This window comes from Arvicanthis niloticus, unplaced genomic scaffold (assembly GCF_011762505.2).
Source record: "Arvicanthis niloticus isolate mArvNil1 unplaced genomic scaffold, mArvNil1.pat.X pat_scaffold_192_arrow_ctg1, whole genome shotgun sequence".
Classification (NCBI taxonomy): domain Eukaryota; kingdom Metazoa; phylum Chordata; class Mammalia; order Rodentia; family Muridae; genus Arvicanthis; species Arvicanthis niloticus.
The window spans coordinates 37,735-62,016 of record NW_023045793.1 but is presented as its reverse complement, the minus strand read 5'-3'; the positions used below and the strand labels follow the sequence as shown (position 1 = coordinate 62,016).

The following is a 24,282-nucleotide window of genomic DNA, read 5'->3' as shown; positions in this document are numbered from 1 at the left end:
CTTTGCTGCCTGTTTATAACATATGAGATAAACTCAAGTTATCTTGCATTTGTGGCTTTGATAAAGTGGTCAACCACTATTTATTTCAATATTTGTATTTGTGTGTGTGTGTGTGTGTGTGTGTGTGTGTGTATAAATTTTTTTCTTCCGAATTTTGGTGGAGGCTTGGGTTGGAAGGTGTCTTTAAGCACCAAGTCTAAGTTACTTTCCGAGGCTATACATCTTATACTTCTTCTGGGTGATCAGGCTGAGGTAAAGATGAATATAGAAAAGCAACCATTCACACCTTACTACTATTAATGATGTGCTCTTGAGACTGAACAGAGGCTTTAGCCTGTAAAAGCACTGGCTACTTAACCATAGTGCCTACCTTTGATTTCCAGCACCTCAGAGGCAGCTCAAAACTACCTGTAGCTCCAATCATGGGGGGAAAAGACACTTTCTTTTGGCCTATTCTGACACTAGTTATGCACTTGGTATACACAGTGGAAATCGTTACCCACCTAAATTAAGCCAAATTCATTTAAAAAAACTAAATGACATATAAAAGGTCGTGGATTACTACTCCAGCTCAACTCTGTATCACTCCAATCTGGTTAACTCCACTTTACTACTGCTGTGTTCTTGATGATCTGTTGGGAGCTGACTTTTAGCAGAAAGCAGCTATCAGCTTTGCAGCCATCTTGAACCATATACCCTGATAAGAGATTTGGTTTTCAACAGCCTACAACAGCTAAAGCACACTCTGATGTCCCACATATTTTGTTTTGCTGTTTACTGCCCCCAGCTGCAAGGCACACGTGGTAGCCAAGCCTGCAAGGCATGCAGTTCACGTGCTGTCCACGTGCTATCTACGCCATACATGCCTGTAAGGCTTACGTCATATCCACACCTGCAAGGCACGTGGTATCCACTCTCTTACAAGGCACGTGGCAAAAGCATATAAATACCTCAGAATTCCCTTCAATAAATGATAGACTTGATCAGAGACTTGATTAGACCTTCTGTCTTGTCTCCATTCTTCGAGTCTCTTCCCCTTTATCCCCACTTAGTCTCTTGCTAGACCCTGACCCTCAGACCAGAGCGGCAGCTTGGGCGGGGACACAGTGGCCGCCAAGCATGGAGCGGAGCAGGCCGCAACATTTTGGCCCACAAAAGCCGGGCAGTATGGGCCCCGACATTTTTGGTCACCTGAACGTGGGACTAGTGTGGTTCTCAACATTTTTGGCGCGCAACAATGATCATCCCATGGTACTGGCATCTCTAATATTCTAGGTTCTTCTGGTACACTAGGCTTCACCAATAGCCTCTCCTAGGCTCCCTTCGTGGTGCCAATCCTCAGCTTCTTTGCATGACCTGTTCAGTCCTGGGCAGTCAATTGCAACTGACACTATACCTTCACCAGTGGCTTTCTCTGGCCTCTCACAGTACCAAGCCTCAACTGCTCTCCATACCCCTTCATACTATCAAAAGCAGTGCCACCTGGGTGATCCTTACACATTACCAAGTCCAGCTGGAGCAGGAGGCTAGCTCTAGAACAGAGCTTTTTCTGTATGCTCTCAGAAAACCCTTCCCAAAAGATTTCACCTCAATCATGTGGGTCTCTCCTTAATCACCGCTAATTTCTTAGCTCCAGCTACACTTCACCAATTGTCCTGCATAATTCTGCTTTTTTACTCTAAAGCCAGATATACATGGCTGAAGATACCAAGTTCTGCTGCTTGCTGGGGCTGGAACATGCCCCCTTGTTCTATTATATTTTCACCAGTTTTCTGTTTGCTAACTGCTTCACTGCCTAAGCTTGGCTGTCTTGGACCTTGCTCTGTAGATTAAACTTCAACTCAGAGATCTTCATGTCCCTATCTCCCGATTCTGGAGTTAAAGGCATGAACCACCACACTGGCACCTAAACTTTTCTCTAAAGGGAACATGCGCTGTCACCGGCTAGTCAAAACTTGGAGATCTTCTGTGTCTCTTAGGATTAAAAGTGTGTACCACCATGCCTGGGCCTAAGAGTTTCCTGGCCAATATTCCTCAAGATATGGATCACCCTCCACTTCTAGATTATATTCATGCCATATTAAAAGTCCAAGAGAAAATAATAACCAGGCCATAGTAAGGCTTAGATACAACTATCCCTTCTTTAACTGAGAAAGCATATGTTTAGCTGTGTGGGATATTGTCCCAAGGTTATCACTTCTTAATTCAATTTAATTTCCTAGAAAACAGGATTTAGCTTCATTCTGCTTCCTGGTGCCCCTTTACCAGTTGAACTGTACACTTTGTATTTTTCTTTTTCTATGCTTGCTACTTTTTATTAAAATGATCCTCATAAAAGTGAACATTAGTAACCATACAACTGAAGTTATCCCAGGCTGTTTTGAGACTTCCTTTCTCAAAGGAATAATCGAAATGTCTTTGCCTTAGCCTCAGATAGACTCTCCAGACAATAGCAAAACATCAACATTCTTCAAAATATCACAACAAACATCTCTAAGCCACATACTAAAGTCTTTCTTCTTCTGTGAAACCTTTTGAGCTAGGTCCTCACAGTTGAAAAGTGACTCAGGAATGCTGTCTTCCATGCTTCTACTACTCTGGCCCATTATGCCCCAATTGAAACATTCCCCTGCTTTACCAAAGCTTCACATCCACATTTTTCTAATCTAAAGCTTAGTCAGGCTATCACAGCAATACCCCATTTCTCATACTAATTTCTGTCTTAGGGGTTCATTGCTGTGTAGACATTCCCTGACCACACAACTCTTGTAAAAGACAACATTTAAATAAGGCTTACTTACAGGTTCAGAGGATCAGTCCATTATCAATATTGCTGGAAGCATGGCAGCATCCAGTCAGACATAACACTGGAGGAGCTGAAAGTTCTATCTCTTGTTCGGAAGACAATTAAAAGACTAACTTCCAGGAAGCCAGGAGGAAGGTTTCAAAGCCCACTCCCACAGTGACACAGTTCCTACAAGGACACACACACTCCAACAAGGCCACACCTACTCCAATGAAGCAACACCGCCTAGTATTGCCACTCCCTAAGCAAATCATATTCAACAAACCACACTGGCATTGGTTCTTAGCCATGGGATGGGTCTCAATTTGGGGCACTCATTGGGTGACCATTTTCTCCATCCTTGCATATCTTGTAGACAGGACACATTTTGGGTCAAAGGTTCTATGGATGGGTTGCTGCCCTTGTCCCCCTACTGGGAGTCCTACCTGTCTACATGAATTGGCTACTTCAGCATCCATATCCCCCATCTTTAGGAGTCTCAGCTAGATTTACCTCAATAGGCCCACAGAAGCCTCCTTGATCCTAGGTGTCTGGCGCATCCTCCTGATTGCCCCCTACTCACTACTGATTCTCATTCTCTCTCCCCTGCTTTCTCTACATCTGATACCCACCCCATTCTGCTCCCCTGCCCATCTCCTCTCACACCCAGATCTCTCCCTCCACCTCCAATATCTATTTTATTTTCCCTTCTTTGGAAAATTCAACCATGCTCGCTTGGGCCTTCTTGTTTGTTTGTTTGGCGGGGCATTTGTGTTTGATCATAGTGTAGTTAACCTGTACTTTATGACTAATATCCCTGTATAAGTGAATACATAACATGCATGAAGTCCTTTTAGGTCTCAGTTACCTCACTCAGGATTATATTTTCTTCTTTCATTCATTTGCCTGCAAAATTCATGATGTTTTTGTTGTTTTAAATTGCTGAATAGTATTCCATTGTGTAAATGAACTATCTATATACATCCATTCTTCAGCTAAAAGACATTTATGTTATTTTCTGTTTCTGGATACAATGATTAAAACTACTAAGTTTATGTTGAGGTCTTTGATCCAAATAGATTTTGTATTTTGTGTAGGTTGATAAATGTGGTTCTATTTGCATTCTACATGCAGATATCCAGTTAGAGCAGCATCAATTTTTGAAGATGGTCTTCCTTTTCCATTGTATTATTTTGTCTTCTTTCTCAAAAAATATGTGACAGTAGGTATGTGGGTGTAAAGAGAGTATCTTGTGTATTGTATGGATGCACCATCTCTCAAATAAAAAGCCTAGTGCCTATGGCTTAGGCAGGAAATGAAAGGTGGGACATCCAGGAGGCAGAAAGAATTCTGGGAGAGAGTCATGCCAGGGATTGGCCTGGAAGGTGTGAGAAGATGGACATATGGTACCTGGGCACAGTAAACCAGCCAGGTGGCAAACTGTAGGTTAAAATAAATGGGATATTTTAAGTTATGATTATAGTCAGCGTGGAGGTTAGCTATATGACCAAGATATTTATAAATTTGAGTCTGAGTCTTATCTCTGAGAGCTTTGGGATGAAAGACAAACCAGACCATAACTTCTATATGCGGGTTTATTTCTGGGTCTTTGACTCAATTCCATTGATCAATTCTTTTGGTGGCTATGCCAAATCCATGCAGTTTTTATTAGTATTGCCCTATTTTATAGCTTGAAGTCAGAGATAGTGATACTTCCAGATGTTCTTTTATTGTTCAGGAATATTTTACTTAATCCTGGGATTTTGGGTTTTCCATAATTATTTTAGAATTGTTCTTTCAAGATCTGTAAAGAATTGTGTTGGAATTTTGATGGACATTGCATTGAATCTCTATATTGCTTTTGGTAAGATGGCCATTTTCACTAGAGTAGGCCTCTTGTGTCCCTGGTTAGAGGAGTCCTCCTACATTCCTGCTTAGGACAGACCTCCTGGGATACACATAGGGTGTGAAGTTGAGGAGTAGGTAATCTGATAAGACATGGCTGCAGGTGGAGGTACAGACCAGAAGGGTGATGGTGCTCTGTGTCAGTGGATAAGACAGACCTTTGGGGAGACAGGCAAGCTGTGGGGTCCAGGATTAAGCACATTAATCTGCCATGGGCACAGATGGATGTCCAGACCCAAGGGTCAATGAGTTTATGGTAGAGCTGGATTGATCCCACATCTACTGAGCACTTTAGAGGTGTGATCCCTTGTGTCGTATTACCCTGTCTTAAAATAACATGTGTATACTTTCAAAGATACACTACTTATCTATAACTATAGTTACATTTATAAATATGAAATTATTTTACAACTTCTAGGATAAAAGTCAGTTTCATAATTCATAATTTCATAATTCAGGTGCAGAGACTCAGAATTGTAAATGTTTTACAAACAAAACAACATTCAGTCCCTAGTAATATGATATTTTGAGAAAGTAAGAGAAGTGACATAAAAATATGATATGAATTAGATACTACAATTATACATGTAATTGTTTCTCTCTATCCATACAATTTTATAATTAAAATATGACAATTGTTATCTATTTATTTAACAATGTTATAAAAACATTTTTTGTATTCTTCTACTCTAACTATACTATCATATTTAAAAGGCTAATTTAGATTTAATACTCTACATTTTTCATAATTATCTATATCTATCTTCAGTAATAGTGTTTACTGCAGCTTTCTTTAAATACTTTTATTATATTTGTATTATTTTTTGGTTTCTTATTTTTAACATATTAATCATAGACTTCTTTGTGAATGTTCATTCTTCATGTCAAAAGACAAAACTAACATATTCAGTTACAGAGTCAATGACTTTGTTTTCAGTCAAGTAAGCCTTCCTTCTACAAGACCAGAGGAAAGTTCACACTGGATAGAAACAGAGCTACCAGTTCTCTGAGGTGGACAACTGAGAAAATAGGTGCTAAGTCAGCTTTATCTTATTTAAGTGCATTTCTCTACTTCTAATTATTAAGTGTAGGAGGACTTTCACAATTTTTCTGCCTCAATTTGCTAGGATTCTTGTTGATTTAAAGAGTCTTATCTGTTTTGCATCTTTCTGCCTTAGAAAACTACAGTTAGGTATATGGCATTTACACTCAATTTCTTTGCCTGGTCTGATCTGATCTGTCAGAGCATAATAATGGTCATTTCTGCATGGTCTGTGTCATTCACCTTGAGTTACACATAAGTTCTATGATCTCATCCACAACTCTCTTAACTTTACCATATTATCTCAAAGTATTTTGATACTTTCCTATTGAGATTAAAAAAAACTTGTATTTTCAGCTTCTGGTACCTTTGACCATTATTTTACTACAAAAAGATTTCTTTTTCTAGAAATCTCTAACCTACCTTAGGATGGGTCAAACTCTATTTATTAGATACCCCACTTCCCTTTGTTTCTCTCTCTGCATCTGTCTGTCTGTCTGTCTCTTTCTCTCTCTGAAACACCCACACACATACAAATGTTTATATGTGTATGATTCTTATGCCATTCCCATTACATTCATCAAAAGGGAATTATGATTTATTATAGGTGCTGGGTTTATCTATACAGAACTTCACTAATAACTTAGTTATGGGGTTTAACGCTCCATGAATTTGTAGATATGTAACAGGTGATGAATGTTTAGCCAGATAATTACTAATGGATATGCATGTAAACATTCTCTGTTGTAAACTCCTTATTCGATTTATGATTTTAATTCATGTGTAAACTTGTGATGAACTTTTTACTATGTGATCATGTATTCTGAAAGATGTATAAGTGTTGAAGACAAAGAGATCATCATCATCATCATCATCATCATCATCATCATCATCATCATCATCATCATGATTCATTGTGCTTTTTCCCTTGTTTCTTAGAGAGCTTTCATAGGAACCTTTTTTACAACTTAGAAATGCGTGGTAAGTTCACTTTTCAAAGTGTCCCTTTTTCTTCCTTGGGACTTCAGTTAGCAGGCTGAAAGTTAGAGCCCAGCAATTTCTGAGGAGATAGAACAAAGGCTGCATTACTTAATTCATCTCTGTTAGGCTACAGGTGTTAATTGCCTAAGCCAGAGGCTTTTAACCCTTAGAATGAGCAAGAAAGTTTTTAGGACTTTTTAGCAGTTATCTTCTTTACTATATAGACCATGCTGGCCTAAACACATCACAGAGGTCCTCCTGCTTCTACCTCTGAGTATTTGGATTATGTTATAAAATGACTTATTAGTAAATGAAAATTAATAGTAAATGATACAAGTTAAACAACTGAGGCTTATTTGTATATTAATTACATTGAATACTTGGCACCCAAGAGAACTATAATGATCACTTTATATAGATATGCATAGAAATGGCATAGTTGTTCATGCTAAACATGCTAAACATGTTCCTTAAAATTTGTATATGAAAATATAGAAACATGAACCTTTGAAATAAGTGATAAATATTATAATTATGATCCATTTGGTGAACTGAGTAACAAATGACTGTGATTACCCTTCATGCTTATTATTATTATGATATTCCCATAAACATGTTTGCAAAACCCATGTTAGGATTGATGGTAAGTTCACATGTGTACCATGTGGCAATGGACTGGAAGAGTTAGGAAGAATTGGGTCTATATTACTAGATTATAATCATATATTTTTCACTAACTTGAAAAAAGTATAAGTAAATTTACCTAAGTAAATTTAATAAAATAGGTTCAAATAATCATACCAAAACTTGCTATACAATAGGTTTATAATATATATTTTCTAGAAAATATTGTGTTATTCTTAACATTACATATCTAACATATTTAATATATTAAAAACTTTCTTTGTGTCCAGTGTTAGCAGGCACTAAAGACAGAAGAAAAATAATTTTTCCCAATGAATTCTTCACTTAAAAGTAACTTCTTTATAGCTCCCTTCAAGGACTCATTTCTCAGACTATAGATAACAGGGTTGAGGATTGGGGGTAGTATTGTGTAAAAGATAGAGAGCAGGAGGTCCAAAGCAGTTGGTGAGCCTGAGGTTGGCTTTAGATAGGCACCAACCCCTGTTGAGAGAAAACATGAAACAACAAAAAGATGGGGCAGGCAGGTGGAGAAGACCTTAGATCGGCCTTCAGCAGAGAGCATCCTGAGAACTGTAGAAAATATCTGGCCATAGGAGAAGGCAATCCCCATGAAGCAGGCAAAGGCCATTACAGACATGAAAGTAGACACTTTCAGTACTCCAAAGTAATCGTTAGAACAGGAGATCTTGAGCAGCTGGGGGACATCACAGAAGAATTGGTGAACTATTTTGTCCCCACAGAATTTGATAGAGACAGTACTTGCTGTGTATAATGTTCCTGAGATGCCTCCACTTAGCCACACACCTGCTACAGCCCAAGTGCACTTTCTGGGACTCATGATGACCTCATAGTGGAGTGGAAGGCAGATGGCCACATAGCGGTCATATGACATCACTGTGAGAATGGCCATCTCACTCCAGGCCAAAGCTGGGAAGAAAAAAACCTGCAGCATACACTGGCTATATGAAATGTATCCACTTCCTGCCAGGGAACTCTCCATATACTGGGGAACTGTGACAGAGAGGGATGAGAAGTCCAGAATGGAAAGGTGCTTCAGAAAGTAATACATTGGAGACTGGAGCTGTGGGTCCAGTGTTGTGATGGTGATAATGATGAAGTTCCCTGCTGAGCCCAATAGGTATGTCACCAAAAAGAGCAAAGCCTGCAAGATCTGCAGCTCGTGGTTGTCAGAGAACCCCATGAGGAGAAATCCACTCATTATGGTTATATTTCTTGTAGTCATTTTTGGAATACATTTGTGGTAACAGCTAGAAAATAAAAATGTTTATGAAATGCAATTTTATATAATATATATAATATCAGAATTTATACCTAAATGTTCTGTTTTCTCTATCCCAGTGGCTAATGTTTAAGAAGATGCAGTTTATCAAGCCTGAAAATTTGATAAATATACCTTCAATGGTGAGAATCTGCAGGGTAAAATAGTTCTTCTGTGATGAAGTTTAGACCTTTTGATACTTAAGCAGTAGTTAGAGGTGAGTACAGGTGTCAACAACTCACCTTTATTGTCATTGAATATTGTTTTGCTTTCTCTAAAAACATTTTAATTTCTACCAGGGAAACCTATGACTAGTCACAAAAGAAATACAATTATGAGATATTGGTTAAAGTTTTCTGTACTTACTTTTTCTGTACCTCTGTATTGTTGCAGATAGACAGGTGATACACATTTTCTTTTTGTCAAGCAATGTGCTCATTACCATAGAAGTAGTACTAAGAGCCTAATAAGATGGAACACCCTACTGTTTTTCTATTTTTTAAGTGTATAACCAAGCCCAGAGCCTTCAAGTTCTCAGCAAGCACTCTCACCTTATTTCTATTTTTAAAGGGACTTTTAAAAAGTATGCAACAAAACTTATTTTTGTAAAGAAAATATGAGTCATTTTCCAATTTGGTGTCTAACTTGATGGCCTGGTGCATAGTTGGTATCAACAAACAAACAAACAAACAAACAAACAAACAAAAACAAACCCCAAAGAATCTGCTTTTCAATTGTGTGTATGTGTGTGTGGGGGGGGGGGAGGGGGGGTCCGTGCATATTCGTGCTTGTGTCTGAGTAAATCATCTTGTAATATTGGTTTTTGTGAGAACTCTGAATCTTGAGATTAAAACAGTTCCCCCCCTGTTTTAAGCTCAGAGGAATAGCCATCTAATGCCTACCTCTTCGAAATAGTACAGACTAAGGCTGCCTTTCTCAAACTCCTTTGTAGAATAAACTCAGTGTCTGAGTATTCCATTTCTACAGTTTTCCCTAATAAAGACCTGTTTTAAGATTGTAATAAAACATCAGTAAATTAAAGTTTTAAAACATACTTAGCTGCCACACTGGAAAAGTTTGTGGCTTTCAATTCATAAAAATGAATCAAAAATTTAATCTATTTTGAGTACCATCAGATTAAATGGTTTTCATCAAAGCCACAAACCATACAATACAAAGTCAGAAAAACTAAATACTGTAAGGTTGCCTCTAGCATTTTCTATATTTCTCATTTCTGCTCTGTTGTAACTGGTAAAATATTAGCAGAATTATTGTTATTTTTATTTTCATTTTTGTCAAACTGTACAAGGAGTTGAAGAGAGACTGAGAGTCTAAACAGTTAATTAATTCAGCACTGAGTTTTACAAGGCAGAAATTCTTGTAATTTTTAGTAAATTTTTTATTTGATCTATACAAGTAGTTTCATTTTTGTTAAGCTAAATATTTTAAGATCCACTTTATAAACAGGAAGAACTTAAGTCTCAATGTTTTATATAACAGAACTGAGATGTGAGATTTAAACAGTGGCTTTTTAGATGAATACAATTTTTTTTTTTTTTTACCCAATAATATATCTATCAAGAAAAGGCATGAATGATTTTGGGGGAAAACAGTTATTTTTTGTTGTTGTTGTTTTGTTTTGTTTTAGAACATGTAACACTGAAAACTTATCTCTACTGCTTACCTCTGATAGATAACTACTTTAAAAATAGTTTTCCTGGTTCCTGAGTTACATAAACACATTACATATTAACTTTTCCTGTTTTATGGTTTATTCCGTATTATTTTAAAACTTTTACATGGATCACATATTGTGGTTTTTATTAATTTACTCGTTTTAGTAAGGTGAGCTTCCTTTCTTGACTGAATTATACCCTTGCTGTTTCAACCTTCATTTAAATGTAAAGTTAATGTACTGTAAGGATTTATAGAATAACTTCCTTGCATTCATCCTATAATGTTGGAAAACTCACCTCAGGGTTTCTTGGTGTATAGATATCTATGAAAAACTGCTCCCTACCTCTGATGTTTCTTTTCCACACCATTGAATTTAAAATATGCTGTTAAAGACCAGATTTGTTTTATTTATTTATTTATTTATTTATTTATTTATTTATTTATTTAATGTTTTCTCTTCCAGGGGTGGAGTTTTAAAAATAGGAGCCAATTGAATGATACATGTGACTCATTTGTTTTATTTTCCTTTGTCACTTGGAATTTGGATCCATTGAAATGGTCCACACAATGAGCAGGGGATTTGGTGAGACTGGGTTTTTATTGCCAACTTAGTGGTTCCTAAAGTAGCAGATATAAGGAATCTACTGGGGAAAAGGTTTCAACCCTAGAGGCAGGCCAGGCAGTGGTGGCGCACACCTTTAATCCCAACACTTGGGAGGCAGAGGCAGACAGATTTCTGAGTTTGAGGCCAGCCTGGTCTACAGAGCCTCAACATTTAGCAATTCTTGTTCACAAGGTCACAGTGACACCCAGATGTCTGTATGCTTACCAGGCTCCTTAGTGTTGCTGGTGGTATGAATATCTCATAGTAATCCACTTTTAGTTAAATCACATATTTCTGGAAGGGTAACAGAAAAATTTAACCTTTTTATTTTTTTTTTTTTAAATGAAGCTAGATATCAATGGTCATAGTCATTTTTAAATATAAAATTTGAGACATGCGTGTGGATTCTCAGTGTTTTTCTTTAGATTTTGAAGGTTTATCCTATTCTGGAGGCACTGTGAGATGATTTTGAACATATGCTCCTTACCTAATAGACAAATCATGGAAACTGATATAGTTCAATGTGAAGACAGTTTGAAGTTACAAATATATTATAAATTCTGTACTCTTTACCCAAAGAAATGAAGTTTGTAAGATTGCAGTGTCCTACAGCAATATATACCATACCCCAGAGCAATTTCAGCTAGTAATATAGCCATGTAAGAGAAAGAAACATTAATTCAGAGAACATTACCTTAAAATAATTTCTCCAGTGCTTCCAAACAAATCCTTATTCAGGCTCGTAGCTTTATGTATGAAGCTTTATGTTTCTTTTTAATTTCTTTCTTTTGGTTACTTTGTGGGTGTTTTGTTTTGCTTTGTTTTTTGTTTGTTTGTTTGTTTAATCTCTCTCCTATCAATATCTTCTCTGACTCAGCTCAGCTTTTCCTAGTTCAATTGTCAGCAACTGTCTTCTCTCTCAGTCTGCTAGCCCAATTCGCTAAAAAACTGACTCTATTTTCACTCTGCTCAATCTCTTTTCTTTTCTACACTACTCATGCTTCTTTTTTCCTGCATCAACTGTTTTCTCTGACACTACTCTTCTGTTTCCTGGACCCTACTCCTGCCTATTCCTCAGTCCCACTTCTTTCTTTCTCTCTCTCTCTCTCTCTCTCTCTCTCTCTCTCTCTCTCTCTCTCTCTCTCTCTCCTCTCTCTCTCTCTCTGCTTTTATATTGTTACCCTGTTCCCAGAAGTCCAAAAGCCAACTGACATTCTAAAGCATAGGATCATTTAAAGGGCTAGGCACATAAAATATTTCGTACTACAAAGGCTACCAATATAAAATTGATAATAGTTAATTATAGTAAAAAACAAGTTTTATGAAATTGAGTAAAAGGCTTGCAATATGGAAGTCAATACTGCTGTGTACTCATCAACCCCTATCTCCCTTTCTTCTTTGTATTAATAGAGCACATGTCCTATCCCACCTGTCAACAGGGCTACATCTAGACAAATGTAGGTAGAAGTGAAACACCTATTTCCAGGCCAGACTCAGAGAGACCTTACATAATTTCTGTTTGAAAGCCAAACACACAACTGTTATTTAAAAGATTGCATCTGTATATATTTCAGCCATGAAAATTAAGTCACTAGTGCACAAATATTCAGTTCTGATTGTTTTTAACAACCTCAAGCTGAAAATAATCTAATATTATTTAATGGGTGAAATGTTAAGTACGTTTAGTGCATCTTTATTACAGCATACCACTCAAGAACAGGAAGGGAAAGGTTTATGTATACAAATGTGAACAGTGATAACCGACAAAAAGTCAACCTCAGAAGTTCACATGATGTATGACTCTATGTATATACAATTTCTGAAATAACAATATTGAAGATGGAGAAAATATCTTTGATTGTTAAGGATTGAAATGTGGTGGGGAATGAAGATGAATGTAACTATGTAGAGGGTAAATCCTGTGGTGATAAAATAGTTATGTCTCAACTGAGGTAGCAGCTGTATTGCTTCATACATTTAAGAAAAGACTATAATCTATGACTTGGTATTACATTGTAGTAATATAAGGTAGAGCTATAAGATAATGAGGCATGGTGTAGATCTGTACTAATTTGCAACTTCTGAAAATCTAGAATAACTATAAAAATTAAATGAAAAATATTCTACTGAACATTCTCATTTTTATTTCATGTTGCTCCATGTGCTAGCTGAACAGAAAGAACTCTGTAAACACAATCACGGAAAGAGTCTACCCTTCTCTTATGGTATACTGTATGATTTTAGGCATCATTGTTTTTCACAGTAGATGAACTCTGAAAAAAAGATAATAGAGATTTCTTTTTCCTGAGTGCTGTGCTGGTTAAATTTTGTCAGTTCAACACAAGCTAGTATCATCTGGAAAGAGGAAAATGCAATTGAGAAAATGCTTCCATTATGCTGGCCTGTAAGCAAGTCTGTGGATGCATGTTCTTGATTAATGATTGATGTGGAATTGCACAGTGCTCTGTGGGTGGGGCCACTCCTGGACAAGTGTTTCTGGGTTGTAGAAGAAAGCAAGCTGAACAAGCTCTGGAGAGCAAGCCAGTAAACATCACTTCTTCATGACTTATGCTTCAGTTTCTGCTTCCAAGTTCCTGCCTTGAGCTCCTTCACTAATTTCCCTCAATTATGGATTGTGGACTATAGATGAAATAAAGCATTTCCTGTCCTGGTTGCTCGTGTTTATAAGATTTATAGTGACAACAGAAAGCATATGTGTCAAGTTGAGAGATTAAACTATGAAATCAAACCTTATGTGGGAAGTTTCATTAGGCAGCAAAATAGTGGCTAATATAAACTCACAATGTGTCAAAGTACGAAGAATAAGCCATCCATGGAGTTATATTATTGATCTCTATGGCTCAGGGACCATCACTGAAGAGGGCATGGAAAGACTGTAAGAGTCTTGGAGAACCAGAAAAATAGTGTCTTCAGAACATGTCAGGACTGCTGTACTAATAAATTCACAAGAACTATGATTGACTCCAGAATACCTACATAAACTTAAGCTAGTCAACATGGAAGTAGAAAAGATTTATGAGCTCCCACACCTCTTACAGTCCACTGTAAATGGAAAGCTGAATTGGGCTTAAACAAAACTGGGCCTGTCAATCATGCACTGGGGAGAGGCTCACGTGTTCCCTGTTTGCTCTTGTTTAACTATTTGCACTTGATGAATTCTGGGGACTGTATGGTCATTGCCTTCAGTTGTGTACCAAATGGAAAACTCATCACTATTCTGTGGGTCATTCCAAATCTCTGGCCACACATCCTGGTCAAAAAAAAAGTCACAAAGGAAAATGAGAAACATTATGTGGAAATGTAGGAAAAGAATCTGTAGAGAAGAGGGGAGAAAGAAGGATAGCAAGGGTAAGAGGCAGATTAGAGCGCATGGGAGTAATCAGAGACACTATACAAGTATAAAATTTCAATGCACACCTTTAATCAAAACAACAAAAAACAAATAAAAACATGACCTTAAAATGCTATATAAACATTCATAAAAGCTTTATTTAGAATGATCTTATACTGAAGTCAATGCAGTTGTTTGCCAGCCAACAAAATCATGAACAAGATATCCCATGAGTAAAAGACATAACAAATCATACTACTGCAAAGTAGATGCTCTATGTCTATGTAATAGAACACAATTCAGATAGAAGTGAACTATGTAGTTTAGCCTCAGAATAGCACACTCAGTTAAACACCTTCCTGCTGAAAAGTGAATGATACAAACCCAGAAAGAGAAACAACTGTGTAATGATAAAGGTGATTTGGTGGTCCCTGAGGTTAGAAGGCTGGAGCAGAAAAGAAGATTCCCTGATGAACATGGATCCTAGTTTGGTTCTGTGATTGTTTTGATTGAGGTTGTTGATTTAAATGGTTGCATTCAGTGCTCAGTCTGTGTACACTTTACATGCATGCCATTCATATGTGTGTGTGTGTGTGTGTGTGTGTGTGTGTGTGTGTGTATAAATGTCATTACAATACAGTTGATAAAATTCAAATTGAAAGGAATCTCTACTGCATTCAAAACAGAAAATTGGTTGGGATTGTTTATCCAGTGCACTAGTCTGAGAAAATGTTTATCTACCATGCCATGATAGTGGTGAAGATGCAATTACTAATTACTGACTGTTTGGTTGTGGGTTGAGAGAAGCTAGCATTAAATTACATGAACAATTAAGTGGCCAGAGGAATCATTAACTGTGGTGAGAAAAAAAAAACCCTTAGATTAAAAATGTGAGTTGAAAACTGAGAAAAGAGTGAAATGTAGAAGCTACTAATGCTCTGTTATAGCCGATTCTCTGGTAGTTAATAGGGCAATTAGTATTACATATTTTCTTTCCATGAACTGACAAATAGTTTCTGATTAGAGTTCAGTGGGCTCACCCTTCAACAACATTTCAATCTAATGATATGCAAAGATGCTAAGGATTAAAGAACATTTTCCCTTAAATCTAATTACAAATTATCACAGAGGCACACGCAGAGAAGCCTACAATGTTATTTATCTTCATTTTATGTCACTGTTTTCTTTAGACCTCTTAAAATTCTCTCTGAGAGAAAATAAAATGCATAAATTATTAAATTTTATTAATAGTAATATAATTCATGGATGATTTCCTGTATTAGAGAAATATAGTGGATAAAACAGTACTCAGGAAGATGCTGCACAGTATTGAACTCATGTAGAAAAGAGGATGAGGCATGAAAGCCAAGGAATTACTTATACACATGGACAAATGCATTTGTAGATCCAGATGATCATTAAATCATGTTTAAAATGATGTTAATATTCAAAATAAAAAGTAAATTAAACATTGCATATAGTCAAGAGAATGATCTAAAAAAATCTATTGTTCTGACACTGCTCATTCCCAATGTCATTAGAGTATGTATTTTGATTCATTTGAACACTGTTGATGAAAGGTCATTTATATTTTAACTTTGTAAATAATGAGTCTTTTGGAAAAAAAAAGCAGGTTAGTAACCCAAGTGAGCAACACCATTAGCTTCTCAACACTTAAGCTAATGCACTCACAAGTTTGTGCTCAGCACACAGAACTCATCACAGTTGTGTTTTGCCTGTCTGTAAGGATCTAACTGGAGTCTCTCTTTGTATCAGATAGGGTAAGATTTAACTTGAGCATTTTCAGTGATGGAAAAGCAGATTCTTGGGACCTACTTCGTTAGTGAGCTGTAATCATGTGTCCCAAATTTTATAATCATATCCACACACACAAATTATACTTGGGAACAAAGCATTTACACTGTGAGACATATAGGTAAATGCAAATTATCAATAAACAATATTGTGATTCATAATTTTACCAATTTTTATTTGAAAAAAATAGCTTTGTTCCATCATTAGTGAAAAGGTAAAATGTAGTAAAACTAGAAACTGGTTCACTTGGATTAGGAAAAGAGTATATAGGAAACGTGAATTTTGCAAGGGACTGAATAAGTTATGGACATAGTATACTCTTTATGAGCAAGAAAACCTATGTAAGAATAGCAGGAAACTTGACAGCCTATAGGGAATTTTATACAGCAATAAGGGATCTAGTATCACACAGACAAAATCAGTTTACCTAATGGCAGTTTGAAATGTATTTATTAAAATTAACTTTAAATTGGTATTAGATCTTGTCGCAACTAACTCTACTTTCTCTCTTAATTCCTGTGCATCCTTAAAAAAATGATCTGAAATAATATTGGGATTGGAGAAAGAAGGGAGCCCATGCATATCCTTACCAGTACTTATCTTTCATTTCATACAACTGTCTCTGAGAAGGACATAACGAAGAGAAACATTGAAACAGAATCTTAAAAGAAATTTAATTCATCCCTTCTCTAATCTAGGACATAGTTGCAATGCCTCACAGTTTGTTGTCTCTTTAGAAATTGAATATAGCTTTTACATATACCATTCTCCGAGAAAATTCTTCTCTTGACAACACTTTCTTCAGAGCTGCTTTCATGGCCTCATTTCTCAAGCTGTAGATGAGTGGATTGAGTGTTGGAGGTATCACAGTGTAGAATATGGAGAATAAGATGTCCATTGCTGACAGGGAATCTGAAGGAGGTCTTAGAAATTCAAAGCCTGCAGCCGAGAGGAAGAACATGACTACAAACAAATGTGGTAGACAGGTGGAGAACACCTTTGTCCGACTATCAGCTGATGGAATTCTCATTACAGTTGAGAAGATCTGAATATAGGAGAACACTATGGCAATCAAACAGACAAAGGCTGTGGCTGTTGTAAATGCAGCCACTGCAATCTCATTAATGAATTCATAAGAACAAGCTAGTTTTAGCATTTGGGGAATGTCACAGAAGAACTGGTGAATAATTTTCTTCCCACAAAGAGGAATTGAGAAATTAACACCTGTGTGTATGAGCCCAGATAGTCCTCCAGCCATCCATACAGCTATCACTGCACACTTACAGGCATAAGGACCCATAATTGTCTCATACTGTAGTGGCCGACAGATGGCAACATACCGGTCATAAGACATCACTGTGAGAATAGCTACTTCTGATGAGGCAAGAGCTATAAAGAAGAAAACCTGAAGCATACACTGACCAAGAGAAATGAAACCATTGTCCATGAATGAGTTTGCAATGGACTGAGGAACAGTAACAGAGATGAAGCAGAGGTCCAAAAGAGAGAGGTGCTTCAAGAAGTAGTACATGGGGGAATGTAGACGTTGATCCAAGGTGATGATGGTGATAATGAGCAGATTGCCCGTGATGGCCAACAGGTATGTGATCAAAAAGAGCACTGCATGTAAAATCTGAAGGTTACGCTTATCAGAGAACCCTATGAGGAGGAATCCAGTCTTGAAGCTCACATTCATTATGGTCACTCTTGAGACTCAAAGTTTAACTCTATTTAAGAAAAGTTAGAAGAAAATACTGATAGCAAGAAGAACTTGTCATCCCTGAGATTAGTTAACATTCAGTTCTAACAAATATTTAGCAATTTGCTGGAACTAGAAATTTTAAATGTAATCAACAAGTCATAAGAATTTTCTAGAATAGAGCCTGACTTGTCAATATTAGAAAAACTGAATGACTGAATTTGCTTTACTTCAATAAAGCCGGTGGGAATGAGGTCATGTAGTATCCTTTATACATGGAACATTAGCATGGAACATTACAAATAGTAATATATTGCAGCCTCCTCTGATGACTATAGAAAACTCAGTTACAGGTAAACACTATAAATAATTAGAAACAACCCGGAATAAATGTAAGAGAGTTGTCAGTCACTTCAGTGAGAACATGCAGGCAGCTGTGCACTAAGTTTTACATTTTCCTATCTGCACAGGAATAAAATTCTTTCTACCTTTTCTGCTTTCAAAGCCAGTGTCTACTCTTTAGCCATTTGTATTCAATCTCAGTGACTGCTTTGTTACAGTATGATACTCTCTCTCTCTCTCTCTCTCTCTGTATTAAATATATAGATATTACATCTCATCCATCTTAGACAAAAGCCCTTGTTCCATCCTCAGCATTCTCTTATAGTCTCCTTATTCTTGCTTCTTTGCTTCGGATTCTCATATTCATGGTTAGCTGTCTCCCACTGCATGTCTCTGTTTGTCACATCTCTTTCATCTTTACATTTCATTCAAGCAACTAATTGTTTCTTTAGTTATTACCTCTTGTTACATTGTTGTACATGACTCTTTCATCTTTGGCAGTTTCATTCTTCAACTTTATGCAGTTCCAGTTATGCTGGGCTGAGCTGTGAAACAAATCACCATGACTTTCTTAATTTCACACTTCATTTTCTGATAATTTCATTTTTACAAGTGATATCCAAAAATCTTGGTATACCAAACATTATCTTCCCCAAGATATTTTCTGACTGACCTTCTATCTCTTCACTCATTATTACTTATCAAACCCTCTCAACAACCTGGGTCTAATAATGACGATTTCTTAGATTACTCGCAAAGAACCAATCATATTGTAAGGCTATGCTGTTTCATTTTTTCTAAATCATATTTTGATATTTGAAATTTCAATTTCAAAATGAATTTTGATGTTTGGTATTTGAAATTCTTCCTCTAGGACACCATCTACTTTGCTTGACAAAATATTTGATAATTTTAAGACAGTTATTTCCCTGGTTTAAAATTCTTCTGAACTTAACAGGCAGTCCAAGAAGTGCTTATTCATGGTAGCCCAGATCATGCACATTGAAGTGACTATAATTCATGTGACTTTCATAGATTAACTCACTGCATGTATTTTTCAGCCTATTCAAAGTGAGAGAGAGAGAGAGAGAGAGAGAGAGAGAGAGAGAAAGGGAGAGAGAGAGAGGACGACATTGGCTTTGAAAGCAGAAAAGGTAGAAAGAACTTTATTCCTGTGCAAATAGGAAAATGAAGAACTTAGTACACAGCCGCCTGCATGTTCTCACTGAAGTGACTGACAACTTTCTTACATTTATTCCTAAACTATTCTTTTAGGAAGGCTGTTGTAAGTTTTATTAGAAGCCACACCTTTGATACCTGATATGGATGCTTGCTCATGCTGCTTAAATCTTAGGTGCATCTTATAGAATTTGGAGAAGTTTAACTCACCGATGCTGATCTTAGTTGGTAGGAACAAATTTCATTGTATATTAGAGACAGAGCATCTTTGTTCTAGAATCAACCCGTGAGATTTTCTTATAAGAAGAAGGCTAAGGACCTTTCACACAAAAATGATATGAAGCAAAGGATGCTTTAACCTCTCATTAGGTTCATGGTACTTGAAGCCGTCCAGGCACCAGGGGACATGCTGTTCCTCTAGGCTAGCTCTCAGGAAAACACTGTGAGTTCAGAGTGTGGAATTTTGAGGAGCTCTTCCTCAGGGACTCACCCAGTGGAGACTCCTTAATTATTCTCTTGATTTAACTGAATGTTGTAATCCAAATACAACAGGTAAAGGAAATAAATAGTTTTAAAAATCTGCTTTCTGAAGTTTATGTTTGTGGAGTTATATATGAAAAGAACCTTTTCCCCTTTATTTTTAATTTCAATTTAATTTGCCATTGATAAATGCATGCACATTTGTATAAGCTTCACTTAAATAGGCAAATATTTAGTAGATATTTGTATATATGAATTCTCAATTACAAGAATTCTTAGCATCAAACCATGTTAGCATTACATGAGCTCCAAGCTTTCTCCAAACACCATGTCTTTTCTAAAATCACTGTAAAGGTGATTCATTTCAAGTCTTCATTTGTGGGGAGCTGACAGAAGGCGGCTATCATCCTTGCAGCCATCTTGAGCCATATACCCTGACAAGAGACTTGATTACAATAACCTACAACAGCTGAGCACACTCTGATAACATCTTGTTTTAGATACCCAGGATTTTCCCTTGGGTGTGTGAGACTTAAAGGTGTGTGAGGCATGACTTAGAGATCAGATTTAGAGACAAGACCTAAGGGCATGACTTAAAGGCATGACTTAAAGGCATGGCTTAGAAGTGAGACATATAAAAGGTGAGAGGCAGACAGAAGAAATGATTATTAAGTATTTGGCACTTAGAGGAAGAACTTGGAATTAAAGACTTGAGACAGGCAACTATTATTAGACATTAGGCACTTATCACTTGGAAGAAGTAACTTGGAACTTGGAGGCACTAGGGACTAGGAACTAGGGACTAGGAACTCAAGACTTGGGACTTGGACTAGGAAGAGAGACTGAAGAATAAACGGGATTGAATCACACTCTGTCTGGTCTCCATTCTTCGAGTCTGTCCTTATTCTCTCTCTTGCTGAACCCCGACCCACAGACCAGAGCTGCTTAGGGCAGTGCAGGCCCTGACAGTTTAGCCCCCAAGGCTTTTGGCAGTGTGTGTTCCAACAATGATAGAGCAGTCCCGGACATTTTGGCCCCCAAATGTGGGCTAGAGTGGTTCTTGACATTTTTGGTGCCCAACGTGAGGCAGAGCAGCACTCAACATTCATTTTAACAGTTAATGTGCTTTTCATGTGAAATATCTTTCTCAGGCTCATGTGTCTGAATGCTTGGTGCTTAGTGATGGCATTGTTCAGAAGGTTGTTGGAATTTTAGGAAGGTTATGTTTCTTTCCATTATGTTGTACATTTGGACCAGGCATTGATGTTTTCTAACACTTCTTTGCTCTCTGCTTCTTCCATATTGATGCAACATGATCAGAAGCTTCATGTTCCTGCTACCATGTCTTCTCCAGTGATGGAAGTATCTTCTCAAACTTTAAGCCAAAAGAAACTCTTTATTCCAAACGTTTCTTCTTACTGGACATTTGTTCATAACTATGAAATAGCTAATAGAGAAAGTAGAAAAGACTTCAAAAGCTTGTGGTCTTATAGGAGGCAAAGTAGGAACTATGGGGGTTAGGTAATCAAAAAAACTTATAAAGGTCAACTCAGTAGGACATTGATTTGGGTTCACTACATCCCCAGTGGTTGTTTTTGCAAGATTGTCTTTTACTTATTTGTGTACTATTTAGTTATACTTGCAAACTCATCATGAAGTTCTTTCTACTCTTCTAAAATTTTCTTTTCATTTTCCAATCCTTTATTTTATTTTTCTATTTTTTCTTTATTCTTAAGAATTCACACATGTAGTCAGTGAATGCTAAGTCTAGTATGTTGGTGAAATGATAATAAATACTTGGTCTCAAGTTGCAAAACTTTTATTTGCTCATAGCATCATTGGAAATTGTCCATTTACCTCTAATCAACATGACAACAATTTGTTCTGCTATGAAAACTAGAAATAAAAAGGAAAGGTCATGACTTTTTCTAGGTATTGTGAAGGAAAAAGTTTATTATAGACATGTGGGGGAGTATAGCCAAGGTCAAGAACATCTGGGAAAGTCCAGAATGGACATGACCCTGAGCCATGTGAAGAGAAGGGAGGGGAAAGGAGAGGGGCAAGAGGGGTACCAGGTGCCTCAAAGAGAGTAGATGAAAAGATTACATAACCAAAATAGTTAGGTGGACACTGGAACAGGGTCCTGAAGGATATAGAGTGAACTTGCAGCCAGTATCTGCTTTGATATGTTAAACAGGCATTTCAGCTGTTTGTCCTGGGTTTGAAACCTAACAATATGAATATTTTTAACTTGTTAAATATGTGTCTATACTTTTCTTTCTATTTGATGGCCACCATTTGCAATATTTGCCAATATGTAAGGATAATTTTTATTGTTTTCAATGTTAAATTATTTTGATTTACCTGCTTGATATTACACATTCTTTAATGCACTTAACCTTGTATTTAGATACATTAAATTCTTTCTAGTGTGGGATTGTCATAGCCAGACCTAACCTGATGTCACTGTGTTACTGCCTGCTCTATCCCAGTCAATTAGTGACACTTCCCCCATAGTCCCCATCCGTGTATAATACTTACACATAACTTCCATGGGGTCGCTAAGGAAACTTAAGATGGTATGAGGCATCCTTTAAGGGCCATTGATCTTTGCTCTGGAATACCTAAGATATTTTAGTGTCCTGCTTGTAAGATAAGAGTAAAATAATGCTGTTCCTGCTTTCTGCTTTTGTAATCTTTGCTTATTGCTATAGGATTGAAATGGTCTTTTTATTACTATATAGTGGAACAAAAAAAGAACTGAGGAGTGTAAAACAATTTTCTTGTCCAGCCCTGAATTCCAGATAATTATAATGTAAACTTTTGATTCTCATCTTTATAAATTCTTCTTTTAGCTCCTTACAGCACAGCATGTTTGGCTCTAAGGCAATTGTTCTTTTGCTAACAGTAAGAATAAATTAATTCAATCTACATTTGAGTCAAGTCTAAGTCTTTGGTCTTTCCCATTGGTTTCTAATGGTAACAGTAGGAAGTATTCATGTAGAAATATGAGATGTATTTATATGGTGAAAAATTCAAAATGATTTTTACATCCAGTCTCTGAAATACTTCTGGCAAGTCTGTGATGTGGACAGAATCAAATAGATCTTCTGTGTTGGAAATCAGGTGCTCCACCCTGAGTGGCACTTCAGCATCTTAGCACCAGAAGTTCCCTCTCTACCTCACCTGTGGGAACTTACACCATCATCTGTCACTGCCAAGTGTGGTAAATTTCACTGTGGCTATGAGTTGCATATTTTCCTATGTGACATGCACACACTTTAAAAGGTCCCTCTCAACATCATGTCTCTGTTTCCCTGTGTGTCTGTCTCCCTGTGTGTCTGTCTGTATCTCTTTTTCCCATACCCCAACTGCAAGGTGGCCTCTGCTCCCTCCACCTCCAATAATCTTGTATTAGATCTGTTGCATGGCATGATTTATGCAGTGTACCTTGACCTGGATTAGTCAAGGTCCAGGTGCTGCCTAATCCTAAAGTAGGTGCTGAAGACTCGGTAGGATATCCTGGTGCCTGTGTGCTCCCTTCTTGTGGGTCTGAGCTACACTAGGACCCTATATCTTATCTCCAGTCTTCCAACAATGGTTCGTCATCCATCGATTGGTGACTGATCCATGTCAGTCAGTGTAAACGCTTCCCTGAGTCTCTGGTGTAGTACCCACTCTGACTCTTTGGTGAGACTTCATGTTTTCACCTTCTGGTTTTGTTGGAAAGTCCTGGTACCAGGCATCCACATCTCCTTGGTTTTTTAGCCCTGGCCCTTGGACTGTGAAGTGACAACCCACTGTCCAACTTGGGTCTTTTTTATCTGGTCCTCTGTAAATCTTTGGGATGTCTTGGACTTCAGGCTTTGGAGCTCCTTCTCTATCTCACATATGGGAACTGCTTCATCCACCTCCTTCTTTCCCTTTGGGATTTTTCTTGGAGAACCTCTGACCACTGCATCAAGTGCCCAACTTAAGAGCCTCTAAACGTATCTGCCCCTTTCAGTCAAATTTGGCCTTCATATATCCCTTAGATAAGCCGCTAACCAAATGATCAGGGGAACATAAAAATTCCTAATTCCCCTTTTCTTTTTTCTTCACTGAGTCCTGTTTGTTTCTGTCTGGTCTCCCTGCCCTTCCCCCACCAACCCCCAACCCCCACGGTGTTAAGATGGGAGCAGGGGAAAAAACAAAGGAGAAGGCCAGCTGTGGTGTGTTCAGCACAACCTGCAGAGCTTGCTGGAAATAACCCTCTTAAGGTATGCAGATCATTTGTTTATGAATTTGATTCCAAATTCTGGAGTCGGATTCTTAAACTACTGCTTCCCTCTAGCCCACCTTGTCCTCATGTGACTCTGGCCTTAGATCCAAAAACAATATCCTAAGATTATGCTGTAAACTCTTATCTCAAGATTTGTAAATTGCTCATTGGGTATGGTTTGAAATCTATATAATTTGTAGCAAAATGTGACTTTAAACTTAAAACAAAAGGTTTAT

General features: G+C 37.3%; 2 protein-coding genes across 2 annotated transcripts; both read right to left on the bottom strand.

Moving 5' to 3' along the window:
• Window positions 1–6,663: 6,663 nt before the first annotated feature.
• On the bottom strand, window positions 6,664–11,858 carry LOC117701696 (olfactory receptor 14J1-like). Its single transcript, XM_034493222.2, has 2 exons — window positions 11,613–11,858; window positions 6,664–8,626 (listed from the first exon to the last, which is right to left on the bottom strand). Exon 2 carries the CDS (start codon window positions 8,599–8,601, stop codon window positions 7,630–7,632), a length of 972 nt encoding a protein of 323 aa, XP_034349113.1. The 5' UTR covers window positions 8,602–8,626; window positions 11,613–11,858; the 3' UTR covers window positions 6,664–7,629.
• Window positions 11,859–14,338: 2,480 nt separating this feature from the next.
• LOC117701692 (olfactory receptor 14J1-like) lies at window positions 14,339–19,720 on the bottom strand. Its single transcript, XM_076706283.1, has 3 exons — window positions 19,516–19,720; window positions 18,586–18,671; window positions 14,339–17,812 (listed from the first exon to the last, which is right to left on the bottom strand). Exon 3 carries the CDS (start codon window positions 17,779–17,781, stop codon window positions 16,819–16,821), a length of 963 nt encoding a protein of 320 aa, XP_076562398.1. The 5' UTR covers window positions 17,782–17,812; window positions 18,586–18,671; window positions 19,516–19,720; the 3' UTR covers window positions 14,339–16,818.
• Window positions 19,721–24,282: the final 4,562 nt, after the last annotated feature.